Source organism: Sphaeramia orbicularis, chromosome 24 (genome assembly GCF_902148855.1).
Source record: "Sphaeramia orbicularis chromosome 24, fSphaOr1.1, whole genome shotgun sequence".
Lineage (NCBI taxonomy): Eukaryota > Metazoa > Chordata > Actinopteri > Kurtiformes > Apogonidae > Sphaeramia > Sphaeramia orbicularis.
Genome location: NC_043979.1, coordinates 48,492,923 through 48,518,388, shown reverse-complemented (window position 1 = coordinate 48,518,388; position 25,466 = coordinate 48,492,923). Strand labels below are relative to the sequence as shown.

The following is a 25,466-nucleotide window of genomic DNA, read 5'->3' as shown; positions in this document are numbered from 1 at the left end:
GAAAAGAATAAAATAAATAAATAAGATCAAAAAAATAAAAACAAGATGCAATAGAACACAATAAAAACCAGAAGAGAAAAAAAACAATCCGGGATAAAAACCAGGATAAGAACATAAAATTTAAAAATTTAATGAACATTTCTATAAATGGGCCAGTTTTAGCAAAAAAGCTATTTTTCAATTGTTGTCCCTGTGTAACATGTAAAACACCAGCATTCATAAAATTAGAAATATTTTAAAAATTATGGCTACACCCACACATTACATAGCATTAGTTCACACCAAGGTTCTAATAGTTTTGGATTTTTCATTATAGTTTAGTTTTATTTAGTTTTGACTTTTTTTTTTCTCTAATTCAGTTTGTTTTCATTCGTTTTTAGAGCAGGTTTGCTAGTTTTTATTAGTTTTTGTTGTTTTCTAAATGCTTAGTTTCAGTTTAGTTTTAGTTTCTTTATACCTTTTCTCTTCTTCTCTGTCGTCGTATTCAAATAAATCCCAGACAGGACTCTGCTGCTTTCTCCCAACTTTAGTCTCCATGTTTCCAGGTAGAGTGGGGACCAGAAGACGACTGGAAACCACAAGTGAACACAAGTGACGGACCCTTAAATATCATATGGTGCCAGCAGCTAAAATTGCTTGAGGGAAATAAATCAATTTTATATCAATCCGACATTGACAAAGACAAAAACGAAGGGAATTTTATCCATTATTTTTACACGTCTTTGTTAGTTTGGTAAACTCACAATACAGTTTCAGTTAGTTATTGTTTTTTTCTTTTAATTATAGGTTTTATTTATTTCAGTTAACGAAAATGTTTTTACAACTCTAGTTTTCGTCATTTCATTAGTTTTCGTGAACGATAATAACCTTGGTTCACACATACATTACATAGCATTAGTTCACATACACAGTATACACAGTTCTTCAAACATATCCTCTGATTCATTTCAAATTGTGTAATTATCTTACATTGGACAATGTCTACAAAGTTTGTTCAAAGATTTGACAAATTTAGATTTTTCAATTTTTGAAATATTAAAAATTTGCCTTTATTTATCATTTTGATGTTTATAACACATAAATTGTTACAGATATCAATATACAGTCACGGAAAAAATGATTAGACCATCAAAAGTCATCAGAAACAATGGTTATACCATCCAGTCCGAACTCCTGTGTGTGTCATGTGACTAAAACAGACAGAAAAGAAAACATGGAATGTGTAAAAGCACTGTTTTTGTCGGTACAGTGCCATAGATATCAATGGAAGAACTGAAGGGATTTTGTTTTTTATCATGAAAACATGTTCAAAGGCTAGACATCGGCTCTGAAATTAAACTACTATGAGCTGTTTTTGTTGGTATCGTTATATTTGTCCAAACAAATGGACCTTTAGTTGGACCAGGCATTAAAATGAACAAGAAACTGAAGAAAACAAGGAGTGGTCTGATAATTTTTTCCATGGCTGTAGTTCCTATTGATCGCTGATAGAAGTCATATATGGACTCTCATATGGGTTCATGACCTTTGACCTAGAGTGACCTTGAAGGGTCAAACTCAAGGTCACCAATGTCTAAATTTCAACAATCTCTTCTCTGAAACCACTGGTCAGAGTCATGTTAAATTTTATATGTATCTTCCTTGGGACAATGTCTACAAAGTTTGTTCACAGTTCTGAGAAATTTAGATTTTCTGTTTTGGACTAATTTCTCTTTCCTTCTAATGGTTCATATTTTGATGCTTTATAACATGTAAATGGTTCCAGATATCAATACAGTTACTATTGAGCACTGATAGGAGGTCATATATGGACTTTGATTTGGGCCCATGACCTTTGACCTCGAGTGACCTTTGAAGGGTCAAACTCAACTTCACCAGTGTCTGGATTTCAAGAATCTTCTCCAAAACTACTGGTGAGATTCCGTTCAAATTTTTTATGTAGTGTCCTTTGAACAATGTCTACAAAGTTTGGTCAGTTTTGAGGAATTGTGATTGCATTTAGTTATAATGGTCCTGATTGGATGATTGAATTAGTTGAGTTCTCCTCCAGTGAAAGTACCGCCCACTTCTATTGGGAGATTGATCTGCATCCAGACCACAGGACTGGAACAATAGTCAACAATTGTTAAGATATAGTTTATGCAATCCCTAAAACATGTTTGGTGATGTATTTTGGATGTATTATTGGTAATGACAGAAAAAATGATAGATATTTGTTTAAAATACTATTAGCAGCCTGTAAAAAGGCTATTACCAAGAAAGGGTGCAGATTAGACCCAACTGCAACTGATGACTGGATACAAATTATGAATGGAATATTTGAGATGGAGAGTCTGACCCATAGACTGAGGACTGAAAAAGAGCAGTGTCAGGAGAGATGGACAAAATGGACAGTTTTCATTTCAGCATCACATTAGCCAAGGCAGGTTTATTTCTATCAGTGGCGATTTCTCACAGACTGCAGTGGAAGCCCGGCTTCCCCTAAAATTACATAAATTAAATGGTTAAATCTGTTCGGTTGTGTTGACATTTTATTGACTACAAATGTGTTAGAACACGTTCATCTCACAGATGAGTTCGTTCAGAATCAGCTTTATCACAAACCAACGGACATGATGTTGTTCACTTCTCCTCCATTCCCGTGTCTGTGTTTTCTCCTCCATCTCTGCTCAGTGCATTTGTCCGTAGACTGCAGGCGTCTCTGGGCTTCAATGGGACTGAGTGGAACTGTTTTTTTCATTGCCTCTAAACTGGACACTAATTGGATAAATGCCTCGATGTTGTCCCGCCCCCGGACGCCGGGCGTCTTTGGGGGTGAATGGAGCTGTGGGCGGAGCTCGGCCGGGCTGGACGCCAGAATCCCACGTGCTGATTGGAGGATCAGTCGAAAGGCTGAATCCCATTTGATTGACAGCTGTTTTCAGATCTGCTCCTTCACTGACACAATTCAGTTTAATACCGTCGCACATTCTGCTGGGAAAGAGAGAGAGAAACCACTATGAAATTACTCGTTCATTTCTTGCACTGTAAATAAAACACACTCATTGGACTTCCTTGTTTCAATTTAACATAATTTCAGCGTTTTCTTGTTTCAGTTCCATAATTTAATCATTTCTTGTTCGAGTTTAATATCGTTGTGTAGATAGTTAAATCAATCAAACTGTCGGCTATGTCACAGTGAAAGGAGCATCTGTAGTTTAAAAAGGCTGAAGTCTGACACCCACAACACACTGGGCCAAGGCCGTCTGAGCAGACCAGCTCTGCTGGACATTCAGAGGACACTGGTCCAGTCCCTGGAAAAGACGCCTACTGGTACGATAAGGTCACTGAGCATTTTCTTAAAAAGGAACGGAGGGCCGAATTTATGTTTAAATATCTTGACAATTTTTTTTGATGTAAGCGGACAATGAGCTCCCCCTGTCTGAAAGACGAGCAGCCGCCACTGATTTCTGTAGCACATTTCATGTACAAGACAGTTCAAAGTGCTTTACATAAAACATTAAAAGGCAAGGCAAGTTTAGTTATATAACACATTTCAGCAACAAGGCAATTCAAGGTGCTTCACACAGGACATTGAAATACAACGACAAGGGAAAAAGAAACACATTTAAAACATTCTAAAAGAAACATGTAAAAGGTGATTAAAAACAGCAAGTAAGAAAACAACACATAAAATCCAAAAGTATAAAAGCACACACATATTCAAGAGTTGCAGTGCAGAGTTTTGAAAGATAATGTAAAATTTCAAAAGTAAAAAGCCTTTTAAAAGCATTACAACAGGGAAGCAATAAAAAGTATAGGCATGAGAAAAAAAAGACAAGAAAAAACCAACAACAGATAAATAGATAAAACAGATAAAAACTTTAAGCTTAAAAGAAACAGTGCAGATCTGAAGTGATGAATACAAACCTTTCAAATGCAGCTGAGAACAGGTGGGTCTTTAACTTGGATTTAAGTAAACTGAGTGTTTCAGCTGATCTGAGGCTTTCTAAAACCAGCTGTTAGTCATGAAGGTTTTTTATGGTCAGTGTATCCCAAATGCCCCTTATGTTTGTACTGTATTGCACAGAAATCAAACAATAAAAATAAGGTTAAAAAAAAAAAGCTTAATCAAGTCGTTTATAAATAAAACTGGGAAAAAAAAAGTCGTACAGTGGTGTTGTTCCCACTCTGCTGATCTTCTAAGTGCAGTTTCAGTGTTGAATTCCACCTCCCAGTTTCTATCTGAAACCGTCACTGAGACAGAAATGGATTTTCCAAAACCTGTCTGCCTGTTGATGAATTGGAGCGTTCACAAGTGCAGGTCAATACAGGAGACTGTGAGAAAGGGCCACAGGAGTTCAGTGTCACTCCACTATTTAGAAATTGATTGTTTAATCCCAGACCTCCCTCTCAACTCTTACTCCGATTTAAGAGAGGATTATTGAGGAATCACCCCTAAAACTTTCTTTTAAGTGAGTCGATAACTTTTCCATGGAGCTATAAACCCAAACTGGCTGAGCTGCGACTGCAGTAAAAGTCCCTCAGGAGTTCAGATTCACATGAAAACGCCCTGTTTTATGACTTGCAATAAGTCGTTGCAATAATCGTCCATGCAATAACAATGTAATATTTATGTAATATTTATCTGAAGTTCATAAATGCAGTATTTTTAATAGACTTGAGTTCATAGATGTACATACTGCAACTCAGATATGAAGTCTAACAAAAATCCTATTGTCATTTAAAGTAATTATTAGTTTCACATATTTTCCTATAATAAAATCCCTTTTTATAGACTTTCATAGATATACATACTGTTAATATGGTAGATATTGTGTCATTTCATGTCTATTTTTAGCTTACTGGCCAACAGACCGTAAGCTATTGTCGTCCATCACAAAAATTTCAATCGTCTTCTTCTCCTAAACTCCAGTTCTGATTGACTTCAAACTTGGTATACAGCTTCTGTATGATGATGTCAGCACAAGGGATTGAAATTATTTGGATCTGGATCTGATTCTGGATTTGGTGCGACTTTGAAAAATTTCCCCATTATAAGAGATAAGAAGTGGATTGATCCAATAAATCAGTATCAATGATATCAAGTTGGAATTTAAATTTTTTACAGATCTGATTGGAATATGAGCAAAACATGGGCTATTTCTGTAATAGAATAAATACACAGAACTGGGGGAGAATAAATGGCATCTGGATACATTTCCCAAAGTTTTTAATTGGCCGGTAAACTACAGGGCCATTGGTCTGATTTTTTTTATTTATTTATTTATTTTTATTAATATTGATGCACTGACTGGAGTATCACACCTAATTTCACTGCACACACAGTAGTCTCTTTTCCATTGGACATCTGTGCAAAACTTTACCGACATTTACTGAATGTCAAAAAACAGAAGAACGTAATGTCGGTTTTTCCATTAAATCACAAATGCGATGATTTGTTTATTTATTATCGCAAGATGACATGAGAAGTCATTCCATGAACATGACTACGAACCTAAATATCATGTTTATTTACAGACATATTCATTATTATTATATATTACCCCTCTATCTCGTACTAAATTAAAAGATGATTGGGTTTCCTGTTGTGTCCACACATACAGACACATGTTTCTTTTAAAACTCTTCTTCTCTTGTTGTAACATTTATCAACATCCATTTTTTTTAAAAATTCACTTGACTTTAGTTGCGAAAAAAGGTCTTTCCATTGCAGTTTTGCGTGATATACCAATTTTGCTGCGTCCGAAAAACTACCTCATGCCAGCACAAAAACTTTTAACCGAAAAATGAGAGTTTTGGCGAAATTGTTGTTTTTCCATTAGGTACATTTTTATGCGCAAGTTATATTCATGCAATTTGAGGGTCAAAGTGTTGACAAGAAAGTCTGTTCTGTTCTATTCTATTCTATGTTAAGGATTTTCATGGCGCTTATGTTAATTCTAGTCTTTCATTTTGGAGTATTCATTACACATTGTTTTTCCTAAATGACATGCAGGATTGTGAATATTTATACTACATTTATACTTATGTTTCATTTTTCAGATTGTAGCTGCTCTTCAACAGTGTATACATTATGGAGAATCCTGTGAAAACTTCACAAATGAGAAGACTGATCCTCAGTCTCCGGAGCAGAACACAGGTAAGTAAAACCTTCTGCACACATTCGTCAGTGGGTTCCCGTACACTTGGGCGTATCCTCACACCAAAGCTCACTGATGTGCGATGAACATCAGCGCCTTTGCAACTAATGCTGATGTAGTGGCTCTGATGAAACAAAGCAAAATAACACAGTTGAACCCATGCACTGGGAAAGTTTAATGAGAGAGGAATGCTTCATTGAAAGCCTGTGGGTGTTAAATGCATTTGTACCTTCACTTTGTCATCATTTATTCAGTTTCCTTAATGTGTACATGCTGTGCTTTCTGTCGTGAAACAAGGGAACACTGAGAAAAACGGCACAAAAAAGAAATGAAACAGAGTTAAAACAACTGAAAGTTTTGCAAAGAGGATAATATTAATATTACAAAACTAAGTTAGACTTGGTGAGGAAAAAAAAGCCCTTTGTCCTTTTATCAAAAGTCATTTTCCGACCAATTAATTAATAAATAAATAACTTATTTATTTATTTGTTTATTTATTCTTGTACTCTCTATGTCTTGTTATTAGTTTATGATTATTGCGTCTTGGAATGTCTGATGTTTTGTATATTGTTATTTTTTTTATGTTCTGTTATTGAATTATAAATGCATTCTTCAATTAAAAAAACAAAACAAAACTAAAAAACTTTGCCTCGTTGAAGAAAGTTTGGCTAAAAAAACCCCTAAACAAACAAAAAAAAATTTTACTCCCATCATAAACTTTGGGCCGTACCCAATATTTTTCTCGTTTACAGTATGATTTTATCTCTAAATACTTTCAAGATACAGCTTTTTTAAAATCTTGATATCATAATTGATAACTTTTTTTGTGATCTGGCATTATATAAATAAAATTTGATTGATTGAGTGATTTAATTGGTTTTCCCCTGTAAGTCGCTTTGGAAAAAAGCGTCTGCCAAATGCATAAACAGAAACATAATTAAATATTTTTTGAAAAATCTTCAGTATTTAAAGGGTTAATTTATCTGCAGTTTGTCAGGTATTTCAAGGTTTTTAATTAACGCAAATAAAAGCTGAATGCTCAGTCTTCCCATATTGTAATGATAATAATAATTAAAAAAAAAAAAAGCCAGACCAGCATATTAACTAAAAGTTATGCAATCCAATATGGCCGCCGCCCTGTGATGTCAGAATATGCAAATTAGATGAGTACATTTACTTCCATCATAAACTTGTCCAACCCAATATTTTTGTTTTTTACAGTATGACTTTATCTCTAAACACTCCCAAGATGCAGCTTTTTTCTTGATATCAAATTCTGAAAATTCTCAAATTTTGATATCAGTTCTTGATACCAAAATGTAATATTTTATTTATTTTTTGTCTAAAGGGTTAAAAGATTTAAGAGAGAAGTGTATTTATCACATAAGACAAACAGTAAAACTATTAATTATTTGATCAAATGCTTTATTCATATTTGTTTCTTTTAACAGTTTGCTTGTTGAACTTTAGATACAGTGCAAATTGGTGGTAAACGCTACACTTCCAGTTGTATGTGTAGGTGTGTGTACATGAGTATCTGTGTGTGTGTGTGTGTGTGTTATCTGCTGTAAACCAGATGGATCCTCAAGGCTGGACATTGTGACCTTGTCTTGGATGAGTACAGACTGGCAGACACTGACACTGTAAATGTGGAAATAAATGTGAAACAACAAGAAAAAGCAGAAGTATCTCCCTTATAATGCGTCCTGTTTTGTGTAGATGTTGCTCTTAATGTTCCAGGTTCAGTCCAGAGGAGCGTTTACACCGGACAGGAGCTGGAATACGCCTGCTTCGTCCACTCTCTGTCCATCCTGGGGAAACTGCTCATCTACACTAATGGGAGAAAACTGTTTCCAGTCAAAGTGAAGAAACGAAAAGGTGCACCTCTGTCCTCTGCACAGTCTGTTTTACACATGGTTTAGACCACAGGTGTCAAACATGCGGCCCGAGGGCCAAATCCGGCCCGTCAAGGCATCCAATCCGGCCCACGGGATGAATTTGTGAAATGTAATAATTACGCTGAAGGTATGAACAGTTGAGGATGTTAAAACCATTTTAGGCCAATTCAATCTGAAGTGGGTAAGACCAGTAAAATACTATCATGATAATCTATAAATAATGAAGAAAGCTATTTTTTCCTCTTTGTTTCAGTGTAAACAAAGTAAAATTACACAAAACTGTTTACGTTTACAGACCAGCCTTTTACAAAAAATGTGAATAACCTGAATAAATAAGAACAGCCTGAAATGTCTGAAGAGAAGTCTGTGGAACTGTACCAACATTCTGCCTCTGACTAAATGTGTGTATTTCAAATACCTGTTGGAACTGCTGCCATCAGGCAGGCGGTACAGAGCGCTAAAAACAAAAACAGACAGACTCAGGAACAGTTTTTATGCTAATGCTATTTGTGTACTGAACTCAGTTCAGTATTATTATTTATTTCTTTTACTAGAATTTTCAGGTTGTTCATATATTTTTATGTTATGTTCGTGTAGATGTAAATATTTTCATTACAAAATGTTACTTATTTCACTCAAAAACATAGAGAAAACTTTGGAGTTGATATTATTTATAAGTTTCTATCCTTTTATTTTCCTGGTCCGGCCCACTATAGATCATTTTAGGCTGTATGTGGCCCTGAACTAAAATGAGTTTGACACCTGTTTTAGACATTCACACCAATACACTGATCATTATTTGATTCCTGGAGTTATCAGATTATTTAAGCGATCACGTAAACAGTATAACCTGGTCGGTTTTATCAGATAACAGCAGTAATCTGATTATAATAAATCAGATTAACACAACTGGATTTTCCCCCAGTACTTCCATGTCTTCATTCATGTATACAGGTCAATCGGATTTATTTAGTTCTTTTTACGTGTGCGCATGTGTAAAAACAATTAAAATCATAGAACATGGAAGTTACGTAGTCACACGTGAGTGGAAGTCAATAATAAGAAGTTTAAGTCTACCATCACTACGAATGTATGGACTCCAATAAACCCTGGTTTAGACAATCCAGTCCATAATCGCATTTCTTAAAGGAGTGATATTTTGCTTTTTTTTTTTTTTTTTTTTAAACTCTTTATTTCTGAAAGTTTTTTTTTTAACAGATACAAAAACAACTAGAAAAGTACTTGGAAGATGCTCCACCGCCATCACCACTAAAATGTAATCATTTGTTCCTTCTGCCAGTATCGACATTTCCTGAAAATTTCATCGTTTTAGGTAATCTGCTCCAAATTTGGACTTATTTTCAGTTTTTACTACAACCACTGTTGCTGACAAACAATTATGTCGTACTCATAAAAATGTTCGTCAGAAGCCTGGACCTTATATGTGCAAATATGGAGACAGAACTAGTTATAAAATGTAACAAATTAAGAAGGAATTCAAACAGGTTGTAGAAATTCACGGATTTTTGCCCAAATGAATATAAAGGTAGTTTTGCAGCAGCTGGAGGGTTCAAATTCAAACTGTCTGAACTATTAGGGTCCAAATACACAAGGAAATGAACCACAGACTAAGACAAGTGGGTTTAGACATAAATATGAGCCCTTTAAGTTCATGTAATCACATCAAATCCAATTAGGGATGTAGCGATTACCGGTATAACGATAAACCGCGGTAAAATTCCTGTATTACCGTTTAAATTCTAATTATCATGATAACCGTGTTTGATTACCGCACTTTCAGCACAAACTTGATCTGGAAAATGGTCAAACAACAGCTATAAGGTTCCATCTTTAATGCACATTTGTGTGTTTGATGTCGACGTGAATATTTGAATGTCTCTGCAACAGAAAGTACATTGTGCCTATTATTTTTTTTGCATTTACATTTATGCATTTGGCAGATGCTTTTTTCCAAAGCCACTTACAGGGGAAAACCAATCAAATCCCTCAATCAATCAAATTTTATTTATATAGCGCCAAATCACAACAAAAAGTTATCTCATGACATTTTATATTTAGAGTTGGTCAAAACCAGACTCTAAGCCAATTTATAGAAACCCAAACAGAATATATATATATATATATATATATATATATATATATATATATTTTTTTTTTTTTCTTTTGTTTTTTTTTTCAAAATACAAGTTGGTTATATTATTTCAGTGTGTATATAAGTACTTTCTGAACATTTTGATCACATTTCAACAATACCGTGATAACGATGATAACTGTGATCATTTTGGTCACAATAACTGTGTTACGAAATTTTCATATCGTTACATCCCTAGATCCGATTATTACAATAATGTGATTATCAGATTTTTATGGTCATGTAAACAGACTCAGTGTCAAATAGGTTTTTTTTTTTTTGTTACTTGCAGGTTCATGACTTTATTGAAGGAGTTCTCTGGTATTTCCAAAGAGTCGTCTGTCGATCTGATGACAAAGTGATGACGCTTTAGTGATTTTTACAACAGAACTATCCTCCCAATCTTTACTGCTGATAATCTCACGAAGGAATGTGTCTGATCATCCACCACTCCCACTGCACTGAATCCTGTCCACCCCAGCACATCGTAATCATTAATTAAGTTATGTAACAGGGTGAAATATGCAAATGTAGGCCATTAAAACTGACTGATTACACAATGCCCCTGCTTTTAACACAGATTTATTTACCCGTGAATCACCATGAGTCTGGAGACGATCATAATGAACCCTGTTGATCAGACTGTACACACTTTAAAGTTGAACAGGATGTAGAAAAAAGGATAAAACACTACTACTGCCTGTAAAACACTACAGTGTAGACGTATTGGAAGTGTTACACTACGTTCAGACTGCAGCCGAATGTGGCCCAGATCTGATTGTTTTGCTCATATGTGACCTGTATCCCATCTGTTAAAGACAGTTTGAACAGCACAAATCCGACCCAGGCCTCTTTCATATGTGATCCTAAATCCGATACGTATCTGATATTTTGCGATGCGACTTCAGTCTGAACCGTCAGGTCGCATTTATCCGACCTTTACGTCATTGGAATGCGACAAACGTCACAATTCTTCATCCCAGGAGGAGGAGTTGCGGGAAAGACCAACTATCACAAGTCAATTTTCCATTGGACATCTGTGCAAAACTTTACCGATATTTGCTGAATGTCGAAAAAACAGAAGTGCGTGATGTCGGTTTTTCCATTAAATCACAAATGCGATGATTTGTTTATTTATGATCGCAAGATGACATGAGAAGTCATTCCATAAACATGGCGACGAACGTAAATATGGTGTTGATTTACAGATATATTCATTATTATTATTATTATTATTATATATTACCCCTCTATCCTGTACTAAATTTAAAAAAATGATTCAGTTTCCTGGCGTGTCCACACATACCGCACCATGTTTCTTTAAAACTCTTCTTCTTCTCTTGTTTTAATGTGTGTCAACAACAGTTTTTTTTTTTTTCACATGACTCTAGTTGCAGAAAAAGGTCTTTCCATTGCCATTTTGCATGATATACTGTACCATTTGCGCTACTCCCCAAAAAACACCTCTTGCCAGCGCAGAAACTTTTAATTGAAAAACAAGAGTTTTGGTGAAATTGTCATTTTTCCATTAGGTAAATTTTATGGGCAAGTTATATTCACACAATTTGAGGGTCAATGGAAAAGTGACTACACTCTTGTTTTTCTTCTTTTCTTCTAGTAGTTTAATTTTAGAGCTGATATCTATCCATTTAAACATGTTTTCTTGATAATAATTAAAATCACTTCAGTTCTTACATCAATATCCATGTCCTTGTACTGACAAAAACAGTGCTTTTAGACATTCCATGTTTTCTTTTCTGTCTGTTTTAGTCACATGACACACACAGGAGTTAGGACTGGATTGCATAACCATTGTTTTTGACGACTTTTGATACTTTGGGTATCATGATACTGTATACAAGGCTATATTTTTTTGTTTGTTTCTTTTTTTGAAAGATTATTTCCTGTAAAAATTGAATTACACCACAAATATGCATGAATACTAAACAAATTTTATTTGCTCAGAACAGGATCTGTTGCTTCATCACAAAACGTTCCTCTGTAAAATCTTAAAATATGTTTGACAGACATTACAGTTTCACATCCTGCTCAAATGTTCATATTCTATTGGTTGTGAAAAGACTGCGTAGAAGACAGTCCCTGACTCATCCAACATCAGAACATTATTTTTGTGCAAAAAAGGAACTAACATCTGCCTCCTTCAGACAGTAAAAGGGCTTTAGGATGCTTGAAATAAACATTATTTAACAGAAAGTGTTAAATAATAAAATATAAACCAAAAAGAAAAACAAAAATGAACCTTCACCGTATCTGCATTTGAGTAAATACCTAAAAATATCGATACAGGACTTTTTAATATCGATACAGTATAGTGAAATGACATATTGTGGAACCGATATTTTCTTCCACCCCTAACTAGGGGTGTATATTAATAGTGAATTATTGTATATGTTTATTTATTTACACATAATGATGCATATGTAATATGTGGATGTATATTATTTCTGTCTTATTGTGAAATTGAAACAGCATTGTACATAGAGTGCACCAAGGTTATTATCGTTAACGAAAACTAACGAAATGACGAAAACTAGAATTGAAAAATCATTTTCGTTAACTGAAATAAATAAAAACTATAATTAAAAGAAAAACGATAACAAACTGAAACTGTATTGTGTGCTTATAAAACTAACTGAAACATAAAAATTATGGATAAAATTCCCTTTGTTTTTGTCTTTGTCAATGTCAGATTGATATGAAATCGATTTATTTCGCTCCAGCAATTTTAACTGCTGGCACCACACGAAACTTCACGGTCCGTCACTTGTGGTTTCCCCACTCTACCTGGAAACATGGAGACTAAAGTTGGGAGAAAGCAGCAGAGTCCTGTCTGGGATTTATATGAATACGACGACAGAGAAGAAGAGAAAAGAGACAACAAAACTAAAACTAAGCATTTCGAAAAAAAATGAAAACTAATAAAAACCAGCAAACCTGCTCTAAAAACGAATGAAAACTAACGGAATTAGAGAAAAAAAAAAAGTCCAAACTAAATAAAACTAAACTAGAATGAAAAATCCAAAACTATTGTAACCTTGGTCTGCACAAGCTCGAAATCAGTCAATCAAAACTATGACCTGTACGCTGTAATGTACATGTGTAAATGATAAATGGAGGCAGAATGTTGTTAAAATCGCTCTTATTTTTCTTAAGAAATCTCAGGTTGTTCATGTTGTTCACATTTTTTACAGGATACTTTGTCGATGTAAACATTTTCACAGTATAATTTCCATTTCTTCACTGTTTTTATTTTGCTGGTCCGGCCCATCTCAGGTCATACTGGACTGGATGTGGCCTCTGGACTGAAATGACACCCCTGCTGCAGATTTGACACCAGCCTGACCCTCGTCTAGACAGTCTTTAATGCTCCTGTCATGCACGTACTGACCCACCCTCCTCCTCCTCCTCTGTGTCATTTCAGATCCCGTCAGCCTGACTGATCTGGTCGTCATCCTGATTAACATCATGTACCAACACCCTACGCCTCCCCACGGCGACGCCTCACACCCAGGTGGGGCGCCACATAAACCACGTCACCCAGTCTCTGCTTCCTCTGTGGCGTTCGTCCAGAGTCTGGGATCAGGAACTGAAAGAGCGTGGTGACCCTCCCTATTCAGCACTCCTTCCACCCTGTCTTTTATCTCTTAACCTTGTACTGAGTCAGCTGCTGCTCTGGCTCCGGCTCCTACTAGACCTTGCTTTATTGCCCTTTTCATTCTCTGGAATTACACTGCAGCAACTTTCCTGCCAGTGATCAATAGTGTCTCCTCTCCTGACCTTGTCTCTGGATCCTCTGCTTTAGCTGCTACAGACGCTCATTCTGAACAAGTCGTAGATTTATATCAATACGTGTCCTGTGTCATGGAAATGATGTCGGCTCCAAGTAAACAGTACGGAGCGTCCACAACTCAGAGTGGATCTTAAAGGAGTCATATTTAGCTTTTTTTTAAAAATGGAATTCTTCATTTTACTGATCAAAGACTCCACAACTAATTTATAATCATTGTGCTTTTCAACATCTGCATCATCTGCTAATACCTGTTAAAGAGAAAAAAAAAGCATTTAGGTGCATTATTGATCAGGGTTAATATTATAGCTTATGGAAAATAAGAGTAAAAGTCAGGGTTTGTTCACATTTTTCAAGCACTTTTCAGGGTCATAACACATATCTACATGAATACATATACTGATGATTATTATGTTCACTTTTTATCACAGTCATGTGCATTGTATTATGCTATAAACATCTAAAACTGTGTTTCATAAAAGCAAAACTTTAGAAACTAGAAGCACTCGGAGAGCGCAGACCTCCGCCAAGGCAGATCAGTGAGCCCACGTGGCCCCTCCCACCACCCCAGATCACCACCAAAATTTAATCATTTGTTCCTTGTGCCAGTATCAACATTTCCTGAAATTTTCATCCAAAATCCGTCCATAACTTTTTGAGTTATCTTGCACACAGACAGACAAAAACATAACCTCCTTTGGTGGAGGTAATTAAAGGAGAGCATAAAGTTTTATCAAAAAAAAAAAAGGAAGCCACTTTGTGTTCTTTGGGCAAAGATTAAAGGAGTGATATTTAGCTTTTTTAGCTCACCAGCTGACAGGCCGTAAGCTGTTGTCGTCATGTGGTGTCTGGCGTCTGTTACATAACTTTCAATCGTCTTCTTCTCCGAAACTACAATTCTGATTGACTTCAAACTTGGTATACAGCTTCTTTATGATGACGTCAACAAAAGTTAGTAAAATTATTTGGATCCGGATCTGATTCTGGATTTGGAGTGACTTTGAAAAATTTCCCCATTATAAGAGATAGGAAGTGGATGGACGCAATAATATCCTCTGGTACGTCTGTCCATCACCTAACCCTCTGGACCACACAGCCCCCCCAAATACCATGGTAGATGACCTGTCTTCAAATACCATATTTTCATTCTAAAGGCATTCAGGCACCCTTTGCTGCATATAGGTCCTTAAAGTCCTTCCATTGTTATTTGATGGTTACATACTTTCAGATATATATTGCCAACACATTTCACTACAATTTATGGCCAGAGTTGACCCATGGTCAGTCAATCAAGCCATTATTGTATGTACATTGTTTCTAGAATAATATGTGTGAAACACTTGTTTCAACAAAGCCAGGTCTGTCAAAGAATAAATCCCAACTGTCCATGCTTTCAGCTGGGGCTATTTCTGTAATAGAATAAATACACAGAAGTGGGTGAGAATAAATGACATCTGGATACATTTCCCAAAGCTTTTCATTTGGCCGCTAAGCTACAGGTCCATTGGTCCGATTTTTACCTCCGCCAAGGAGGTTATGTTTTTGTCGGCATTGATTTGTTGGTCTGTCTGTTTGTCTGTCTGTCCTTGTGCAAGATGACTCAAAAAGTTATGGATTTGGATGAAAATTTCAGGAAATGTTGGTGTTTTTTTTTTTTTTTTTAACTCAACCTGTTTTTCATGGAGTTACAAAACTGTCCACTCAGCTACACCATGATTTTTATCCTTGAAGCAAAGACACAGGTATTTAAAACCCAATATCATAAAGTGATCTGAAAACAGTGAAATGAAACCATGTTTAATGCAGCTTATCTGATGTTTTCTCACATTTTAACATATTCTAATACTAATTATTACTCACTTCATGGAGATAATATGCAAAAAATAAATATTAACAATTGATTTCCACTCAAGAACCAATCAAGAACAGCAAAGTTACAGTAATGGTATGAATTGCAGTTTATGAGATGATGCATAAGTGTCCACTGTGTCGGCTGATATGGAACTAAAACAACAAAACCCATGAATATACAAGAGTAAAGCTGTAGAGTAACTGTCCACTGGAGTGACCACTATGCATGAAAGGGTTAAAATGGAATTCTTCTTTTTACTGATCAGAGACTCCACAACTAATCAGTCCAATCCAATCCAACAATCATTGTGTTTTTCAACGTCTGCATCATCTGCTGGTACCTGTTAAAGACAAAAAAAACAAAAAAAAAAAAAGGTTTCAGGTGCATTATTGATCAGGGTTAATATTATTGATTATGGAAAAAAAGAGTAGAAGTCGGGGTTCGTGCACATTTTTCAAGCACTTTTCAGGGTCATAACACATCTACAGGAATACAGATACTGGTGATGATTATTTTCACAAAACCATCATATGTAATAATACAACACAGACAGAGGCCAGTCTTCTGCGCAGTCACTAATTTGATTTGTCATATTTGAAGGGTTTGATGCAGAGCGGGGTTTCTCACAGTTCTTTTACTGAAGTACAGCTTCTGAATACTTGCTCCACAGTGGATATTTGCTGAATTGTGTTGGAATAGACTTGCTTACTCCACATTTAAGACTACATTTTAATCATACGTGAAAGACGGCATGACACAGTTTCATAGGAGTGAAGATGATGCGTTAAAGTGGGAGTTTGTACAACGGTGAATCGCAGCTGACACATGCATTACAAACTCCCTCGTAAGGTTAAACCCCTGCTTACCTTTCACTATTCAAGACCGTTTACTCTGCATATCAATATTTAATAAAGGCTTAGTTTTAGTTGACATGTTTTCTCTCACACCTGAGCATATTTTCCCTGCGGTCTGGGAAATACCATCCGTACCAGTGGGAGGAGTGTAAACCGAAAACAGACAATACAGGCATTAAAATGAGTAACTTTTCATGATTACTGCACATAAAAGTTAAAGTTAAAGTCAGCTTTACTGTCAGTTTTACCATATGTACATCATATAGAAGACTGAAAAACTGCCAAAAAACGCCCCATGGTGCAAAATGAACAGGAAAAAATATAAAATGAATACAAAATAAAATACACCCATGAACAAAGTAGAACTATAAACATAGAATATAACTATAAACAGCAGGAGTTTGAGGAGACAACAGTTAACCCACAGTGCTTCAGTTTCAGACTCACAGTTTGTCTTTTCTGGATTGGGATTGTCTCTGTCAACTCACCATATAGTTTTTGTTAGTAAGTTTTTTATTTTTAATCTTATCAATTACTCGAAATTTCAGGCAACCCCATTTGAATTCCAGGTGACCCCATGTGGGGTCGCCTGGAATTTCTAGTGATTGATTAAAAAAAACAAAAAAACTTACTAACTAGAAAAGCAATCGGAGAGCGCAGACCTCTGCCAAGAGGGATCATCCCCCCCCCCCACCCCCCCGATCACCACCAAAATTTAATCATTTGTTCCTTGTACCAGTATCAACATTTCCTGACAATTCCAAATCCGTCCACAACTTTTCAAGTTAGTTTGACCACGGACAGACAGACAAACAAACCAACGCCGGCAAAAACAGAACCTCCTTGGTGGAGGTAATAAAAAATATATAGTGAGTTGACAGAGACAATCCCAATCCATAAAAGACAAACTGTGAGTCTGAAACTGAAGCACCGTTTCTGCTGTTTATCTGTCAAATGTTCATTGTGGTCTGTTTATGTCTGGGGTCTGGACTCACCAGAAATGTGTGATGTTAACCCTTTCATGCACAGTGGTCACTACAGTGGACAGGTACTCTACAGCTGTTCTCTTGTATATTCATGGGTTTTGTTGTTCTTTTCCTGTTTTTTTTTTTTTCTTTTAACACATATCTTTGTTAAAGTTTTAAGACACTACATATCTTTTCTGACATGAATTGGTAACATTATGTAGATCTCTCCTGAGCATAAACCCCCAGAATCACAAGCTCTCCCCATAGTTTTCACACAGTTTATCAGTAAATACATGTTTCTGTGCATCAAAAATGAAACGTGTGGTGTCCAGCTGAGTGGACATTTTTGCAACTTCATGAAAAATAGGTTCACAAGAATTTTTTTTTTCATTACTATTTTTTTAATGTATTTTTAAAATTATTTTTATTTATTTATTTTTTTAAAATATATTTTTCAGAAGAACATTTTCAATCACATTGTTTTTTTCATGACTAAAGAGTAATAAAAACACTCAGGAAAAAAATTTGATTAAGGTTCTCATAATTCATGCATGAAAGGGTTAAAATGGAGTCACGAACCAAAAAAGGTTGGGAACCACTGGAACTAGAAAAGCACTCAGAGAGCGCAGACCTCCGCTAAGGCAGATCAGTGGGCCCCTGTGCCCCCCCCACCCCAGATCACCACCAAAATGAAATCATTTGTTCCTTGTCCCAGTATCAACATTTCCTGAAAATTTCCTGAGAATCCTTCCATAACTTTTTGAGTTATCTTGCTAACAAACAAACAGACAAACCAACCCTGGCAAAAACAGAACCTCCTCGGCGGAGGTAATAAGGTTTGGTATTTTATTGTCAGCTGGTGCAAAATATCACTTCATGAACTAGAAAAGCATTCAGAGAGCGCAGACCTCCGCTAAGGCAGATCAGCCCCCCCACCCCACCCCCATCACCACCACCATTTAATCATTTGTTCCTTGTGCCAGTATCAACATTTCCTGAAAATTTCATCCAAATCCTTCCAGAACTTTTTTCGTTATCTTGCTAACAGACAAACAAACCCTGATGAAACATAACCTTCTTGGCGGACGTAATAAGTGGAATGGATGAAAGAATACCTTGACCTGCAGTCAGAGACACAGTAAAAGTAACTAAACTGGATGTATTCACACACACATACAGTAATACAGTAGTACTAATGAGCAGTGAATGCACTAATGGAAACAAATCGACATCAGGACGCAAAGACGGGCTCAGTTGTGAAGTTGTTAAACATGAGAAAATGAGCAGCGATCAGTTAAATTGAAGCGATTAATAAAGGGAATTCATTTTAATTACCAACAAACAAATGTAATTAAGTCTGACTCTAAAGCGTAATGACTTGGTTTGATGTGTTTGGGGCCAGACTCCCTGTCGCCCAGCGCTTTGGTGATGGAGGTTCTGTGGATGCTGTGTGAAAGGACCGAATGCGCCGCTGAATGTCTGTACGGGACGCCGGTTCTGGAGACGCTGCTGGGTCCGGTTCTGGCTCTGCTCGACGGACAACAGGTCAAACACACTCTCACGTACACGACCAGTGCTAACATGGCAGGAAATACAACAAATGTAGGAGTTTCATACGGTTCAATACAGTCACAGAAAAAATGACTAGACCATCAAAAGTGAGCAAAAACAATGGTTCTGCAATCAAGTATTAACTCCTGTGTGGATCATGTGACTAAAACAGACAGAAAAGAAAACATGGAATGAATAAAAGCACTGTTTTTGTCAGGACAATGCTATAGATATTGATGGAAGAACTGAAGTAATTTTGGTTTTTATCCAGAAAACATGTTAAATGGATAGATATCAGCTCTGAAATTAAGCTATGAGCTGTTTTTGTAGGTATCATTATATTTGTCCAAACAAATGGACCTTTAGTTGGAGCAGGCATTAAAATGAGCAAGAAACTGAAGAAAACAAGGGTGGGCAAAGAATTTTTTCCACAACTGTAATAAACAAAACATTAGTAAGTGCAAGAAAAAACTGGGTGAAGTGCATTTGTAGCAAACAGGAGGATAGAACAAAATAAATGGGATTTGTTTAAGGAGAGAAGAAAAACAAGAGTGTAGTGGCTTTTCCATCGACCCTCAAATTGCGTGAATATAACTTACACATCAAAATGTACTTAATGGAACGACAATTTCACCAAAACTCTTGTTTTTTGACTAAAAGTTTTTGCGCTGGCAAGAGGTGTTTTTTTTTTTTTTTTTTTTTTTCGGGTGTAGAGCAAATGGTGTATCACACAAAACTGCAGTGGAAAGACCTTTTTCTGCAACTAGAGTCACGTGAATACAAAGAAAAACAGACGTTGACGGACGTTAAAACAAGAGAAGAAGAAGAGTTTTAAAATAAACGTGGTGGTATGTGTGGACACACCAGGAAACTGAGTCATTTTTTAATTTAGTACGAGATAGAGGGGGAATATATAAGAATAACAATGAATATATCTGTAAATCAACACGTTTATGGAATGACTTCTGGTGTCAATAAAGAAACAAATCATCGCATTTGTGATTTAATGGAAAAACCGACATTACGCACTTCTGTTTTTTTTGACGTTTAGTAAATATCGGTAAAGTCTTACGCAGATGTATCAGTTTCTACATATAAACTGAGTTTCTGTTGGTGGTAAACACTTCAGCAGTTATTTATGTAAGAACTTTATTATGACAGAGCTGTATAAAATGACTTCAGGGATGTTTACAACCTAAGGAGATGAAAATTCTGTGCAAGATGTTGAATAATTAACGCTGAATACTTAAATTTTTTTAATTGTAAGATTTGCCTAAACCAGGGTCTGCAGCCCATGGCCCCATGGCCAAATGGGGCTCTGTAGCCCCCCTATACCAAAAAACATAAGGAATATTTTTAATGAAATGAATAAATCAATATTGTTTTTAACGTTGCTGTAGGAATAAATCTATTCTAACATTGTCCTTCTGCAGAAATATGCATGGACTTGAGCTGATGTAATGACATTTCATTAGATCAGCTAAAGTCTGTCATGTTCTATTGTTTGCCAAATTCAACAAGACATACTTATTTTTTATATGTTCATAGTTTATCAGTTTCAGAATAGCATATAAACTTAGAGTCCAATTTTTTTATTATTATTATTATTATTATTATTATTATTATTATTATTTAAAATTAGCCTTTTTCTTCAGTACACAATGTATTTATTTATTTTTTTGGGAATAGTGCGCAACAACAACAACAACAACAGCAACATCTTCATATATTTTTTATGTAGTAGTAAACATTGTAAACATTGCATTATTGTAAAGTAAATGCAACGTTAAATAACAAACTCTTTTTTTTTTTTTTTTTTCATGGCTCCAGTTAGATTTCTTTCATCTGTTTCAGGTGAAAAATGACTTTGCCCTTTCCTTCACTAACCCAGTTTAATATCTTATGAGAAGCTGTTTGTTTTGGAATTACAGGAACAACACTTAGATTATCATTAACCTTTATCTAACCAGGAAAAAATGACTCTTTGAGATTAAAAAAATCTGTCCTCGCCAAAACAGCAGCAGCAGAAGTTCCAGAAAATGGACATTTCAGCCACACATCCACACTAAAAATTAAACAGGTTTAACGTTGACTCTAAGATCATACTTGAACCCAAAAATATCTGTACGCCGTCCTAAGAAGAAACATGTTATTTATTTTATTCCAGCAGGACAGTTCCATCATTTGTTCCCCTCTTTTATTCACAATAATAAAAAAAAACAATAGTCGTGGAAGTGCGTGTAACTCTGTTGGTTCCTTGGTTTCTGAAGTTACTCAGTTTAATGCTCTGTCTGTTTTTCTGTGAATTTCACTTGCAGTTGAAGCTAATTTGAGCCGTTTCTTCTCCTCTGGTTCACAGGTGAAATTCAAGTCTCCTGCATCGACGCTGACTCTCATCGCTGACGTTCTTGCTCGCATCGCAAACACTGACAGAGGATTATCTATGTTCCTACATGAAAAAAATGTAATCGTATCCAACAGTGAGAGGTGAGACTGAATTATGAAGAAAAACCAAATATGAGCGACTTCTTTCATATTTTTCATGGCACACACAAGTCATCCACCTGTAGAATATGTCCGTAATCTGTATATTATGTCTGTACCACTCAAATATATCCAGTATTACGTCTATTAACATATTCATTGGACTTTAAAACTGTAGATTGTAATGTTTATTTATCTGTATATAATAATCCATATCGTTAGCCTCGTAGCATAACTGCCTAACTCATCCACTATATGGACAAAAGTATGTGGACACGTTGAATTCAGGTGTTTCTTTTCTGACAAAACATTCATTCATTCATTTTCTGAACCTGCTATATCCTCACTAGGGTCACAGGGGTCACTTGGAGCCTATCCCAGCTACACAGGGAAACAAAATAAAAAATAAAACAATCAGGACTAATGTCAGAAGATAGTTTTATATTGGGATAAATATCATTGCATTGTTTAGTTTGGTTTAAATTGTTATCTTTGCTTCTAAAATGCCTCAGAGATGGTTTTTACTTAATTTCTCTCAACACTGATTTTATTATTTTGTTTTTTTTTAATCCATGACTATGATTTTAAATGTTCTTCCTCTGAATTTCTAAAATATTTTTCGTGCTATGACTGTAAAAATAAAATTTCTATCATGACTAACCATCTACTTTTTTTTTTGAGTGTGTTTTGCTCATTATGACACTAAAATTAATTTCACCTCATTACAGCATTAGCTTAAAGAAAGACAGTAGGAATAAAATAATAATATACAAAGTACAACAAAAATATAAACAGAGAATAAAAGAAAAAGAGTATGTGTAAGTGTATGTCAGGGCGGGAGAGTGTGTGTATGAGAAGTATTTAAATACACTGTAAGAAGTACGAGCAGATTCCTGGAGTTTTCTTGGTAAACTTCACATATGACAGTCTGTCTTCTATCTGTTTTCAGCATCTCTGCCTTTGTCCGTTTTCTTTCTCCTCTACAGAACGTTCGCTGCTCATGTCATTGTACAGTTCACCCTGAAGCTGCTGGATAAGGACATCCCGGCGCTCACTGAATCAGATATTTCTTATCCGTTATGTGGAGCCTTTATATTCGTCTGTCGACAGATATACAACACCTGCGAAGGTCTGCAGGTTCTCCGACCCTACGGCCTGCACAAGGCTGTAGCTGCGGCGTGGAAACAGGTACCTGCACTCACTTTATCTGGATCTGTGGTACACCTTTAGCTCTGCTACACTAGCACCGTCCTCTGACGTGAGTAAAATATGCACATTTTAGCATGTAACATTTGACCCAGCACAAAAAATATTAATGCATATTAACCAGTGTTGCTGTTAATCATTGACATATGCCATACAGCAAAAATAAAAAATAAGTAATTAAATTTTTATATGGTATATTTAAAAAAACAAAAAAAAGGTTTCTGTGTTTTTTTCGTCAAAAAAAATGGTTTGTTTACATTACAAACGTGGCATTTAAAGGGTAAAAAAATAACAGTTCTTGAGCATTTGTTTTATGTTTATAGCTCAAGTTGATTAAATCCAAAAATTAAATAAAGTTAAAAACAAACTGTATGAAAAACGTTTAGACATTACAGCAGTACAGCACAGATTATTCAAGATTTAAAAGTAGATTTTCCATTTGTGCATGTACACATAGGACTTCTTATGCGGTCGTTCAGGGAGTCACATAAAGATGCTAGAAAAAACATAAAAAGTCCACGTACATCTTTAAAAAAAACAAAAAACTATATATATATATATATATATATATATATATATATATATATATATATATATGTATGTATATGTATATGTATATGTATATATATATATATATGTATGTATATGTATATGTATATATATATATATATATATGTATGTGTATATGTATATGCATAAAAAACAATAAAAGTACATAAAAAACGACTCAGGAGACAATAAAATGAATAAAATAAATACACTGCAAGGAGGTAGTCAGTCTAAACAAGCTCATATATATATATATATATATATATATATATATATATATATATATATATATATATATATATATATATATATACACACACACACACACACGCCTATACATTCATATACACATATATTATATTGCACCATGCCCATTTTCTTTTGCGTTGGCCAACTGCCTCACTGTGGCAGACTTTTGGTGATTAGAAGGACCTCTGTTGGCAGGAAACTGGTCAACCTGCTCTGTTTTAATGTAATATCTCAGTGCATTTGCAGCAGGACTGGAGTCATTTTCCCATAAAACACTGTCAAAGATAAGAATATTGAGTCGTTTTCTTCTACAACATCTAGAACTTAAACTGCGTCCTCCTTTAGCTTCATTTAATGACAGCGCTGTTCTGTCTTCATTCACTGGACCAAAAACAGTCCCAGCTGCTGCTCACACACATCATAATCAAACCTCATTGAGTTCGTCTGATACTTTGGCTTCGTCATGTTGCATCGGCTCTGTTTTAACTCCACAAACAAAACTGAAAAACAAAACTGAATCTTGAATGTGCAACGGAAACTCAACATCCATCCACTTCTGTGACAATAACCTGTAGTTTCTAATATAAACCCGTTTCACTTCCACTCGTGATCTCTTTATAGTCGATATAAAACATCACCTCATGTATTTCTGTGTGAGACGTTTGTCATTTACTGACAAAGTTGAGACACGGAGGCATCCGTCTTACATTTTCCCCCTGTCACTTCCTCTTAACTTTACTCCAGTCTGTGTTAATTATTAAATATGAGCTGGCAGCGTGGACTGAAACTGTCATATCTCACGTCCACATCTGTCACAGAGTGTACTGGGTCCGGCCTGTGCAGACATCAGCACCACACCTGGATGGTTTTAGGAGGACTGTCAGGGAGGGTCATGCTTTTAAAGTTCACTGGAACAGTCAATGAACTGTCAGGTAGTGGAAGCTGATATATGATGTGGCATTTATACAGTCTTTTATGTCTTTTTTTAACAACTTTATCATTTTTCCATTACAGCATTGACACCATTAACCCTTTCATGCACAGTGGTCACTACAGTGGACAGCTACTCTCCAGCTGTTCTCTTGTATATTCATGGGTTTTGATGTTTTAGTTCAGCTCAGCCAACACAGTGGACGCTTATACATCATCCCATAAACTGCAATTCATCCCATTACTGTAACTTTGTTGTTCTTGATAAACCTGATCTGCAGTGACATGTTTTAGTGTAAATCAATTATTTGTTACACAAAAAGTTTTTTTTTTTTTGTTTTTTTTTTGCATATTACCTCCATGAAGTGAGTATTAACTAGCAGTAGAATATGTTAAAATGTGAGAAAACATCAGATTAGTAGGACTAAAATCTTTTCATTTGTTTTTATCTCACTTTCTGATATTGGGTTTTAAACACGTTTCTTTGCTTCAAAAATTAAACGCGTGGACATTTTTGTAACTTCATGAAAAAAAACTCAAGTGCTTTTTTTTTTCATGCCTAAGGGGGGATAAAAACAAGAAGAAAGAAAAAAAATCTTGACCATGGTTGTCATAATTCGTGCATGAAAGGGTTAAGGCATTTCTTACAAAATTTATGACCCCCCCCCCCCCACTCCACCCATGTGGCATCCCCACAAATATAAACACGTGCGTATCAAATGTGTCACAGCACGATTACAGATCCAGCAGTTTTTACCTCATAAAATTACTGCCTTCTTGTCAGTTATAGTAAAACAATAAGAAAAACACGATTCTACATCA

At 35.5% G+C, this 25,466-nt stretch overlaps 1 protein-coding gene across 1 annotated transcript in view; it reads left to right on the top strand.

The window, feature by feature from the left end:
• LOC115415336 (protein broad-minded-like) overlaps positions 1 to 25,466 on the top strand; it is a 178,913-nt gene that overhangs the window by 16,652 nt on the left and 136,795 nt on the right. Inside the window, 6 exon segments of the mRNA XM_030128871.1 lie at positions 6,046 to 6,142; positions 7,884 to 8,021; positions 13,636 to 13,725; positions 19,078 to 19,220; positions 21,586 to 21,713; positions 22,697 to 22,898. Coding sequence (XP_029984731.1) covers positions 6,046 to 6,142; positions 7,884 to 8,021; positions 13,636 to 13,725; positions 19,078 to 19,220; positions 21,586 to 21,713; positions 22,697 to 22,898 — 798 coding nt within the window.